Source organism: Callionymus lyra, chromosome 12 (genome assembly GCF_982586985.1).
Source record: "Callionymus lyra chromosome 12, fCalLyr1.hap1.1, whole genome shotgun sequence".
Lineage (NCBI taxonomy): Eukaryota > Metazoa > Chordata > Actinopteri > Syngnathiformes > Callionymidae > Callionymus > Callionymus lyra.
Genome location: NC_141829.1, coordinates 25,560,477 through 25,573,239, shown reverse-complemented (window position 1 = coordinate 25,573,239; position 12,763 = coordinate 25,560,477). Strand labels below are relative to the sequence as shown.

Here is a 12,763-nt window from a genome sequence, read left to right as displayed (position 1 = left end):
AAAAAAAAAACTCAAACGTTTCACACTAGGTGTCAATGCACTGAAATCGCAGATCCAGTCAGAGTTGTGATGTAGAAAAGTGATTACTACAGATAACAAGGCATTTTCTGTTTTATGTTATGGCCTTTCATATTATTGTTTGATAAAAGTCTGAACCACTCAACAAAAAATAAATGTCCATGTTCGGTTTGGGGAAGGAGATTCCATCCCCTCTCGGGATGTGGAGATTCACTTCTTTGTTTTAAGATGCGGCTGCATCGGTAGATTCAAGGTGGATTGGATTTTATTTGTTTTGTAAAAATTCATGATGCTTCGGCTCTAGCCTTTTTGCATTGGCAAATGCAATAGTAACATCGATTTACGAGGCACCCTAAACTGTAGGCTGTAGGCTCTGACACAGAAGTTACGGTTAAAATTTCTCATATAAAATTTTACGCTGAGTCACATTAAATGGATCATGCTATGTATTAGGTGTTGAGGGAAATGAGTATTGTTTAATATGCAGTTTTTGAAGTTTATATTGTTTACGTTATAAAGGGCTAAAACATTTTTTTTACATTTACGTGTTTGATGTCTAATCTTATTTATATTCTAAAATTCCAATGTTACTGGTGTAAATGAATTTGAGTGATCTGTCTGAAAATACTGAATTATGTAATTTCTTAATTTTTTTTGTTAAGGGTACAGTGGTCTACAAGTTGCTTTCCTCAAATTGTAAGAGAGTAAAACAGAATTGTGCTTTAAAGGTATGGAAGCTGAGTAGACTATTACATTCCCAAACCCCAACTACCTATATCGAATGATCACATATCAAACTCAACTTACAGACAGTAAAGAGGTTTGTTTTAATCGCATCGTATTGTCCGGGGTTTCAGTGTATTGTATTGTATAGTATGACTGGCAGTGTATTGAGATGCATATCGAACAGGCCTTAGTGCTGGAGATACATTACATCTCTAGTTTACTCACAGTTTCATGGAACACTCAAAGTCAAAAACATTCTGTACCATTTCAAAGTAAGTTTTGTCATGTTTAATCAAATAAAATCAATTCCTTGTGTTATTATACGTACATAAACAAACGTACTTACAGCCCAGGCTATAAGTATGTACATCTATACATCTGACGTTTAAATCATATTTCTTTTGTTACTGGATTTTGTCTTCCTAAAATCTTTAATTCTTGTTTTACTTGCAGAGAGAGAGAAGAAAAGAAGATGCAAGAAAAACAGGTGAGCCACTTCTATCTTCCAGCTGGTGACAGTAGAACTCATTTAACCCTTACATGCCCGATTATAAGAACCTGCTTTCAATATTTGTTAATGTTTCTATTTTGGCATAAAACCCCTGAGTTATGATCATACTCTCAGGTTCTACGAATTGGTGCAAATCCCTCTAACCGCTTCGATATTGGGGCCCTGTCATTTCTCTGAGAAAGTTGTACCCGCTGTACTTCCTCCCACTAAAATACTCAGCGAGAAAGGCAGCTGCTGGGTGACGAGGTTATAGCGCTTCGCACCAATTCGTAGAACCTGAGATTATGATCATAACTCAGGGGTTCTACGTCATTTGTTGCTCCGCCCTCTAACCACTTTGCTATTGGTTTAAACCCAAGGCAAGCTTTACCCCCAACTAGACACCGCTCCTGACAGCAGCATCACTAGGGCCCCGCCGGCCAAGGATCCAAATCGACTGGCGCCTTCGGGGGGGAGGGATGAAATTGCTCATAAACAGTATGAGCTACTGATCCTGTCGCCACGTCGAAGAGATAGGCTCTAGCGAAGGTTGAGGTTGACGCCCAAGAAGCGACTGAGCAGATGTCTTCAGCTGCAACACCCGCTAAAGGGCGACAAAGCTACCTCACCACGGGTGAAATGTGCCCCTAATTCGCTAGGAGCAGATCTACCCGCTGACTGGTAGGCCTGGATAATAATAATGAGAGACCTCTGAGGGGGACCTCTCACCCAGCCAACATCTACGGTGGCAGATGAATAAGGCATCAAAGCGGCTGAATGAGGCCAGGCGCCACTAAACAAAACCCTCACAGGACAGGAAGGAGGAGTTGAGAACCTTCGGGACGATGGTATGCTGGGTTCGGACGCAATAAGACTGATGACTCCTCGACTCAAAAGGAAAGACACTCAGGGCTAATGTGGAGGGCACAAAGCTTAATTGCTCTCTTCGAGGATGTCCGGACCAGAAGGAGTGAAACCTTAAAAGATAAAAATGTAACTCATTCGCAGCAAGCCAAGCTGCACAGCCGTGTGAGCTGCTGCCATGAGCATCAGGAGGGACACAACAGCGCCAGCAACTGTGTTGTCAACGACTAATGGAGAGAGCACAAAGATCGCTCGCTCTCTTCGTTGATGTCTATACCAGAAGGAGCGAGACCTCAAACAAAATGTCCAGTGGGACTTTGTCAAGAGGTTCATGTCAGATCTGTGAGAGAATCCAGCACTAGCTGGAACTCCCACTTAGGGCTGGAAGGCCTCACAGGAGGTCGAAGCCTGTAGGCCCCCGTAAGAAACGCACCACCAGAGGGTGGGTACGAGCCGAAGCACCCGACGTGGCTTCTTGCCATGGCTGATGCGAACACTCTCAGTGTTGCTACAGTCTGTCCGTCGTCCAGCAATGTTGCAGGAAAGACAGGACAGCAGAGACAAATCAGGAGCTGTGGTCTAGGGATCTTGGAGGCATAAAGCCTACGTGTAGACGTTGGAGCCCGGGAATTCTCCAGCCTGTGGACCAATTGAACCTGGGTGTCAGTGGCCTGCGTCCCACACTTTAACCAGTGTGTGTGTTTGCAGATATTTACATTAGAAAATGCGCTTAAGCACCGTCAAATAAAAACACTTGGTCTTCAAGCTAAAATCCTGTTCTACATAACCATGCCCACTCTTTTGTGATTAGTCAAGCAGGAAGTCTTTGCCACAAAGGTACTGTGTATACAGAAAGAAGCACCACCCTCTTTGCAGCTGCAGGAGCGAAACCCATTATCACGTCATAATAGGCTCTGAACAAATAGTACTCGTAACCTCTCATTCCGCGAGGCTTCACGCGGAGGGAACTTTATATTATAAAGTAATAACTTTAAAACAGAGCATTGTCATGATGAGGGACTTACTGCGTCTTGGAGAGGCAGACTTCAACATTTCAAACATGTGAGTAATGCAGGAAAGTTGGCTTTTCACACTAGTTGCCCTTTAAAGACAACATACTTCCCACATAACACAAACTTTAAACACACCAGCCAACTGTGTGTCAGATCTACTTTAGGCTCCTCACACAGCAGGCAAGCACTTGCTGTTATGTCTCGTGTGTCTTTCTTGGTTTCTGCTCCCTTCTGTGTCTGTGAGTTTCCTTTCCGGTCCCTCCCCCTGCTGATTGTTATTGTCTCCACCTGTCTTGCTTTCTCCCGTTCTGCAGCTGCCAGTGATTGCTGGCAGCCTTCATATTTTGCTCACTCTCCCTCAGTCTTTGTCGCTTCGTCACACTTGTTGTCCCGTGTTCGTCTAGTTCGTGTTTCACGTTTTAGACTCCCAATTCGACATTGTTTCGCCTTCCCGGTTTTGACCCTGGTACGTTTTCTCGTTTTTTCTGCCTGCCTGCGCCCTTGACCTGTTTTTCTGGATATCGTACCTGTTGGATGTATATTTCCTGGACTACCTGTGACGATCCCTCTGCCTGCTGCTAATAAATCTGTCAAGTTTGACAATCAGACACTTTCTGCGCCTGGGTTTCCTTCCGCACCTTGACAGAACGAACCGACCAACCATGAACCCAGCGGAAAGTTCCTCCCCCGAGTCCGGTGCGACTTACCTTGAGCAGGTCACGAGTAATGCTTCTTCCCTCGCCAAGCTGAGGTACGGCATGGGGGCAATGGCCGCCCGGCACGTTTCCCAGCAGCAGACACTGGGCCATCAAGTGGCCACCATGGCGGCACAGATCCAAGCTCTGGGTGAACAGATGGAGGTGCTCTCCAACCAGTTCCTGCCCCCCGGGCCTGCCCTCGCTGCCAGGACTTCCATGACACCGGCTACCCAAGTCAGGGAGAGTCAGACACCGCCGCTGCCGTCACTGCACCATCCACCAGCGCACTCAACCGCCCGTCCCTTTTCTCCGGTAACTCCGGTAAAGTGAGTGGATTCCTCGTTAAGTGCAGCCTGCACTTTGAACTGAACTCTGCTGCTTTCCCGACCGAACGCACCAGAGTAGCATATATCATTTCTCTGTTGTGCGGACGAGCGAAAGCCTGGGCCACGGCTGAGTGGAAACGGCGGTCAGCCATCTGTGACTCCGTGGAGGAGTTCACCACGGCCCTGGAGCGCATTTTTCAGCGCGGCCCTCTGGGTCGAGGGTCAGCTTGATCACTCCTCCGCCTGCGCCAAGGGGCACGGCACGTGTCGGACTTCGGCCATCCAGTTCCGCATCTTGGCAGTGGAAAGCAACTGGCCCGACTCCACGCTCGCTGAGGTCTTCATCGAGGCCCTCGCTCCCCTGATCCGGGTTCACCTCATCCCGCTGTCGCTGCCAGGGACCCTGGACGAGATTATCGAGCTGGTCACCCGCATCGAGATTCGTCAACGCGCCGAGGAGTCCCGGGGTCGGGAACCCCTTCTGCCATCCAGCGGTTCCACTCTGCCCATGCATCGCACCGCTGTCTGCCACGTGCAGTGTGAGGACATCAAGGGACACCGTGCCAGGAGCTGTCCAGTAAAGGAGAGGAGGCTCAGGACGGGTCCGGCACCACCATCTCCTCATCCCTCACATCCCGCCATTTCTGTGACTCTGAGCCGGTACGGGCACACCTGGTCCGTACCCGCGTTCATCGATTCAGGAGCGGACGGCAACTTCGTCTCAGCGGCGCTCGTGAGTCGACACGACATTCCTCTCCAGCGGCTGCCACGTCCCATCCCGGTCCAAGCTCTCGGCGGTCACGTCCTGAGCCGAGTGGAGCAGCGCACTCTACCGCTCTGCCTCTCTTTCGCTGATGGCCACGTCGAAGAGATCCAGCTCCTCGTCCTGGCCTGCTCACCGCACCCCCTCATCTTGGGTCTCCCCTTGCTCCAGCAACACCAGCCACGGATCCAGTGGTCTCCTCTCTCGTTGGTCGGGTGGGGGTTGGGTTGTGACCAGCAGTGTTTCACCTCTCTTTCTCTCTGTTCTGCCTGTAGGCTCGCCTCTTCTTCCAGTGCGCCTAACCTCGTCGCCGATCTCTCCTGCATCCCGCGTGAGTACCATGACCTGAGGGAGGTCGTTTAAAGCAGACTCGTGCCGTAAGTCTACCTCCTCATCGGTCCTATGATTGCGCGATTGAACTCTTACCCGGTGCTGAGCCGCAACAGGGCGCTTGTACTCCCTCTCTCTCCCTGAGACTGAGGCTATGAATACTTATATTAAGGAGTCATTGGCGACAGGCATCATTCGTCCCTCTTCTTCCCCGGCTGGCGCGGGTTTTTTCTTTGTAGGCAAGAAGGACGGGTCCCTCAGACCATGTATTGATTACCGCTCGCCTAATAACATCACTATTAAGAACCGCTTTCCCCTCCCGCTTATGTTATCTGCGTTCGAGACTCTTAAAGGGGCCACTGTGTTCACCAAATTAGACCTGCGCAACGCCTATCATCTCGTTCGCATTCGCCAGGGCGACCAATGGAAAAATGCTTTTAATACTCCTTCCCTTCCGGTCATTATTTAGTTTATTTTTTTAATTTTTTTATTATTATTTACTATTCAGTCATGCCGTTCAGCTTAACCAATGCCCCTGTGGTTTTTCAAGCCTTGGTGAACGACGTATTACGGGAGTTCCTTAACCAGTTTGTTTTCGTTTATTTAGACGATATCCTGATTTTTTACGAAGGACGAACTTTCTGCGCCTGGGTTTCCTTCCGCACCTTGACACTTGCATTGTAGCGGCCGGAGAACGTCCCTTAACTGAAAAAGTGTTAGGGGGACTTGATGGGGAAAAATTAGAGAACTCAAGGAAGTCCTTTTGCAGAAAATGGATTTGAAACAGAGCATTCCCAGAGATTCCACAACACCAATGGGAGGAATCAGGATTGATGGACAAAGACATAGCTTGTTAGCACTGACTTGGATCCACCAAAGGATCGACCACAATTTTAGGCACAGCTGGTCTTCTGCTTCCGGGGGAAGAACTCCCTTCTTCCAACCATGTACTCTAAAAGACCGTTCAAAAGGAGTCGCTGCAGAGGATGGTCTAGTCGTGTCCCACTCAACTGGGTTTCCAACAGCTCCGCTGGTTGACAGTTTTGGGAGATGCCACATTTGACTGGATTAGTTATCTCCACTACCGGTGACGTCAGGAACCACGAGGAAGCCAGACACCAATTCAAGTCTCCACTGAAATTAAAAGTCAGGAAAAAGCAGACGAGTGACCGAGGATCAGCCTCTTATCAGCGGTGATCCTCCTTTATATACACCTGTGCTAGGACATGCTGGAAGCCTCATTTCAGTCCTCTGGAAGATTTGAAGATTGTTCACTGCATCAATTTCAAAGACAAGGATTTTCGACGAGCAGTGCAACACAACCTTTCATCAAAACTGAGTAAAGAATTGCTGCCATTTTGAGGAAGGCAAGCCTACTGCCCCCTGCTGGGTGGCGAGTGCATTTATCTTTCTCAGGTAATCCATAACGACATCCTTTAGAGCCTGTAGGACAGAGCATAAATGAAGTAGATTTATTTTAAGGATCTTGGTTAAACAAATACAAAACAAATATTCCAAATTTAAACTTTTTATGCCTTAGTTTTTTGATGTTGTCAAAGATTAAAATAGTCCTGGTAACCTCACATTGTATCCACAACAGTGAAGAAGGAATCAGAAAATGTAATACTTCTGTCTTGCACCTTGTCGCTCCGTCGTCACATGACTCACCAGTTTGTTTAATATCCAACCTCTGTGCATGAAAGGGTTAATATCGGTCTAAGGTTATCTGTGTGTTGATGTCTCTGACTCTTCTGTGATGTTTGTGTTTGGTTCTAGCAGCATATTATAGCTCAGAGACATCAGCAACATCTACAATCGGTAAGTTTACCTGAAATCACTATCTCTCTCTGGAAGTTTATTTTAAATGTTTTGCTGGTGCTGCACAGACAAGTCCGATGCTAAGTCCACCAGTGACACCACAGAGCAGGGTCAGATCTGATTTCAGAGCAGTATTTTCCGCGAGGGCAGAGAACTCTCCCAAACTCCTCCCACCACTTCAGTCAGGCAAGTGAGTGTGTTTGTGTTCAAAATAGTGAAATAACACAGTTAATATCATCTATGCAGGTTGCAGTCCGTCCAGCAGCAACAGCCACCTGTTTAACACCAACTACTACTCGCTGTCTAGCAAACAAAGGTGAGGAGCTCTTTTGTTTAAGTTCAGTCTGTGTCATACAGATCTTTTCCCGTCATCACAGGAAGAGTACATTTAATCCTTTATGTACTACAAAGTTTACTATTTTAGATTAGAGGGGCTCTAAAATCTATTAAAATGTTGAAAACTACAAAGCCAAGGTCAGATACCTCAAGGAGTAAAACTACTTGAGATGTCAACATTTACCATTTTATGTGTAACATAATCTTAACCGTCACAAAGTGTCACACATTTGTGAAGTACAAAGAAAATTATACATGATTTAAAAAAGAAATTCACAAATAAAAAAGTGAAAAGTGCAAAAGTATTCAGCCCCCCTTAGTCAATACTTTGTGGAACCACCTTTTGCTGCAATTACAGCTACAAGTCTGTTGGTGTATGTCTCTATCAGCTTTGCCCATCTAGAGACTTAGATCTTGTCAGTGCTCTTCTTGTTCAGCCTGTAAGTATAGGTGGACGGCCGCGTCTTGGTAGGTTTGCAGTTGTGCCATACTCTTTCCATTTCCGGATAATGGAATGAACAGTGCTCCGTGAGATGTTTAAAGCTTGGGAAATCTTTTTATAGCCTAACCCTGCTTTAAACTTCTCCACACGTCTGGTGTGTTCCTTGGACTTCATGGTCCTGTATGCTCCCCAATATTCTCTTAACAAACCTCTGAGGCCATCACAGAACAGCTGTATTTGTATTGTGATTAGATTACACACAGGTGGATATATTTAGTCATTGGGTCAACATTCAATCATTAAGCAGTCTTAATGAAAAATCCTGTAGGCAATTAGTCGGGCTGAAAAATTGTACACACTGCACTTGGTTTTTTTTGGGTTTTTTTTTAATCATGTAAATTTATTTGTACTTTACAATTGTGTGACACTTTGTGTTGGTCTTTCACATTAAATTCTAATAAGATATATTCATGTTTGTGGCGTGTAATGTGACAAAATATGTAAAATGAATACTTTTGCAAGTCACTGTATATAAACCACTAGAGGATTCTGTCTCCATTCAAACACCTTCGACCTAATACCATAACTGCAAAGCCTTTCCAGTAAAAATACATGCTTGTAAACCTACTTCAATATATATATATATATATTCCATATTTTGCGCCCTATAGGCCTTACGTATTCATTCTACTTGTATTTGATGACCTCAAACTGATTTTATGTGGTACACAGTGCTCAAATCTATATAATATAATCCAGTAGGTTTTATAGTTGGAAAAATGTGGAAGTCTTTTAACTCAACTACTTTAGTAACTAATTCACATTCAATAAACACTAGAAAACCCGTTTAGTTTTATGTATTAAGACATTTTGTTAAGTCTTAATTTAAGTTTGTTAAAATTAAACTAACCCGAGACTCAAACCAAGCACCGTGCGACAGCACCTCATGAAAATCAATGCAAACTTATCAGACGCTAAGTGCTAAACTAGTATCCAATCCTTAAAAAAAATCCCAAAAGATATGAAGTTATATCAAGAATCATTTAGTCACGTGTCATATGTGGGCGGGTGCTTTATGGTGTCACAATCGGGATAATTGTATGAAGGCGCGCACACAGTGAACTTATCGTGGGAGAGATAAAATCTCTCCACCTGGTCCTGGGTCGACCCCTTGGTCTCCTCCCAGCTGGACGCTCCTGGAACACCTCCAAAGGGGGCATCCACAAGAGATTCCCGAAACACCTCATTTGACTCCTGAGAAGCAGCGACTCTACTCCGAGTCTCTTCCAAGTGACAGAACTTCTCACCCTATCTCTAAGGGAGACGCTCGTTCTATGCTGCAAAGAGACTAGAAGCTGACTAAGTCTGTAAGAGGTTTTTAATCTCTCTGTGATTTTTCCCTGATTAAATAAAAATTAAAAGTACTGAATGTGCCACTCGTGCAACGAGGTCCACGAACCTGGTTTGAGAAAACAGGTGTGAAGGAAGTCTGGAGATTCTTTGTTTAGGTTAGTGAGTAGGTCAAACAACATCTGTTGTTCATTATGGAGTCAGATTTGGGGAACTTACTTAACTTATTATGGGAGTGTCTTGAGGTTCTTGAGGGCTATAAAAGAAGGGACGTTCTACAAGATAGGGGCCACTCTCTGGAAGGATCTGGGGGTGCGCCAGGATGTCTGACAGAGACTGGACCAAGCGCCGGAACTTCTGGTATTTCTGAACAATTTGAATAATTTGCATTTCATTTTTTAACTGTTGTATTTAAGGTCTTGTAAGGCCTACTTTTGCAATCATTCTTTACTAATAATACATTGACTGTTTTAATTCTAAAATGTTACTCTTCCTTGGATCAAACGAATGCGCAGAACTCATTAGACAGGAAACAGATGAGTTCCTTTACTATTAATTATTTTTAAAATAGCTTCTTTAACTTTTCATAGAAGCCATTATCCTGCAAGGCCTATTTAACTACACCTAACCAACTGGATCATTGTTGACCATGACTGATTAGGGAAACTGACTGGTTATCAAATACAATCTTTGAAATTTTCAGGTCAACCAGGATAAAAAAAAAGGGTGGAATCCTTGATAAAGCATCCAATATCAGATCAATGAGAACATGAATTTGAATGCCCTAGTTGTATGATTACACTCAACTATTCACTAGACAAACTTTTACTAGATTTCTGATTTTCAGTGTAGCAAGTGGTTCTGCTACACAGCCTCCAGGTAGTTTGTTTGTTGTTTAAGAAATTCTGTACTGGTGAAGTTCAGCAGAATCTTTAAGCTCTGAGCTGTTGTCTTGTCTGTTTCTGGTTTGTCGTCAGACCAAAAAGAAAGCTAGACGCCGGTCAAACGCCAAAGACAAAGAGGAACAGAGTCAACCCAAAATCCTTGTCCCTGGTCGTTGCTCTGGACAACAATGACGACAACTTCTTAATGGAAGAATCCAGCCCCCCGGTCAATAAAAAAGATCGGAACTTGAAGAGAATGAAGGAGCCTTGTCCTTTCCTGCTGCTGGACTACAGCAACATGGCTACCCTGGACTTAAACAACACTGTGACCTCAGGGGAGACCGCGTCCCATCAAGTCTGGAGCACTGCTGAGCAGACTCTACAGAATAGTTGTTAAAAATGAGATACAACCTATATGTTTAGATCCTGTGGAAGAGCTGAATACACAGCAGGCCCAGCTGATCGAGACGATGACAGCAACAGCAGAGAGGGACCAGTACAAAGAAGAACTGCACGGAGTGACGTGTCAGCTGCAGGACCTGCAGGCTCAGGTCAGTGGTTTCTCTCTGACAAAAATTGCCATGGAAACTCTAGACTTGAGATGGTGTTTTCAGAACTAACGAATCTACTCGCACAGGTGGAGCGTCTGAAGGAGGAGAAGGCTGGTTTGGTTCTGAAGTGTGAAGAGCTCGAGTCCCGTCTGCAGCTGACTTGTGCATCCAGTCCAAAGCCTAGCACGTCCACAGAGTCACATCCTTCCAACAGGTTCATCAGTCACTTTTTCTGTTGAAAAATTCATGTTTAGGAAGCTGATTCAAGTATAAAATTAAGTATAAACAACTTGTCAGAGGAGCCATATGGTAAACTGACTGGTTTGAGGGGCTGTCAATCAATTGATACACAGAAGGAACCTACTTTTTGGATCATTTATTGGTTCAATATAATGTAAAGTATAGTTTTGCCTGGTGTTTGTGGAAATATATATATTTTGCGCTATATTTGAATTTTGGTACATTTTTTAAATGTTTTGATGATCTCGATTACACATGTGATGTCTTCAGGTGAAGTTGCCAATCATTCCTTTGTAAAAATGAAAGGAAAACAAGTGTGGGTCTTAGAGATTTTTTCAAAAATCGTCATGAATTATTATGGAATACTTACACACACTCGGAAGTTGACAACACGTATGGATATGGATCTTTATAGCAGAGTAGCGTCTCCTGCAGCAACGTGAAACAGCTCATGATATATGAACATAGAGAAGGAAGTAAAGGAGCTCATGTCTAGTTTACGCATCCTTGAAGCATGAGATTCTCAAATCTTTCATGAGTCACGATTTTTAATGGAGCGTTCCTGATGAATTTGTGGGGCGTCATCAAAAAAACCTATGGTGAAGCTTTGGTTACATTACAAAGACAACCCTTTTTTATTCTCCTCTAAATTCTTCATCTTCAGGAAGTTTACAGCATTTTTTAAGGCATTGATTGGTTGAACAGCCCCCTGTACTTTAATCTGCAAAAGTTTTGTTCCCTAACCATATTTCGTCAACACATTTAATGTATGTTTTATTTGTCTTCTGTGGGATTTGGAAAACTTGAAAAACTTTTACATTTAAAATTAAGATCTGAGGATTAAAATGTAATTTAATTTAATTAGTATTTATTAACAAATGTCAGGAATCTCTTAATATAGTGTGTGTGTATATACTTGCCGTTTTAAGTTTCGTCTTCTCTGCTCTCTTAGTCTGGTTGAGCTTCGCCACAACATTGGACGTCTGCTCGTCCAACACGTGCCTTGCCTGGACCTGGACCAAGTCAACTATGAATGTAACGTCATCGATGAGATCCTGGAACAAGGGTTAGACTGGGCTGTGGGACTTCAATCTGACTTCTGAGGACAAACGTGTGCCATTCCGTCTAAATGACACCCTCTGACATTTTTTATTTAAACATACATGTGTGTCCATATCTATTACAAACATGATTGAAGGAAACAAAAACAATGTGTGAGAGTCTAATGATAATATTTCACTGTTGCAGCTTTAGATAATGTGTGTTAATGTGTCTTTTATATTGTTCTTACACTGTCTTTACAAGAAATAATATTTTCTTACTATTGGATCACTGTGCAAGGAGCTGTCACCAATCAGGTTTTCGTTATGTATATTAAGCTCCCTTAATAAAGATTTGTGTAGAATATTTGTGTGTTCCTGTTGTTTGTGCAGTAAAGGGGACATGGTTCTTCATTCTGGAAGTTGCTACGTGTCAATAAAACCCCTGAGTTATGATCATAATCACTACGAATTGGTGCAAAGCCCTCTAACCGCTTCACTATTGGTTTACCCCCGAGGCACTGCCTCGTCTCTGAGAAAGCTTAATGAACTCGCCACTTGCTGAAAACTCAGCAAGAAGGCAGCTGCTTTCTCGCAACAATTTGTAGAACCTGAGATTATGATCATAACTCAGTGGTTCTACGTCATTAAGTGCTCCGCCCTCTAATCGCTTCGCTATTGGTTTAAACCGTTAAACGGTTATCCGACGGGATATATGTACCCCCAGCTGGACCCCGTTCTGAAGCAGCATTGCTAGGGCCCCGCGGTCCAAAATCTGGCGCCTCGGGCCTCGTGGGGGGACAGCAGCGCTCAAAACCGTATGAGCTATTGATCCCAACGTCACGTCGAGGAGATAGGCTCTGGCAACGGTTGA

General features: G+C 44.2%; 1 protein-coding gene across 1 annotated transcript; it reads left to right on the top strand.

Moving 5' to 3' along the window:
• The first annotated feature begins 7,274 nt into the window (after positions 1-7,274).
• LOC148068778 (MORC family CW-type zinc finger protein 3-like) lies at positions 7,275-12,173 on the top strand. Its single transcript, XM_087804876.1, has 4 exons — positions 7,275-7,362; positions 10,152-10,609; positions 10,696-10,823; positions 11,802-12,173. The coding sequence occupies exons 2-4, from the start codon at positions 10,529-10,531 to the stop codon at positions 11,950-11,952; spliced, it is 360 nt and encodes a 119-aa protein (XP_087661002.1). The 5' UTR covers positions 7,275-7,362; positions 10,152-10,528; the 3' UTR covers positions 11,953-12,173.
• Positions 12,174-12,763: the final 590 nt, after the last annotated feature.

Bases quoted from the DNA above. Each gene is read 5' to 3' on its own strand.
- LOC148068778 (XM_087804876.1), top strand. From the start codon at position 10,529: ATGACAGCAACAGCAGAGAGGGACCAGTACAAAGAAGAACTGCACGGA. The intron at 10,610-10,695 runs GTCAGTGGTTTC...CTACTCGCACAG, and splicing joins TGCAGGACCTGCAGGCTCAG to GTGGAGCGTCTGAAGGAGGA. The intron at 10,824-11,801 runs GTTCATCAGTCA...CTGCTCTCTTAG, and splicing joins GAGTCACATCCTTCCAACAG to TCTGGTTGAGCTTCGCCACA.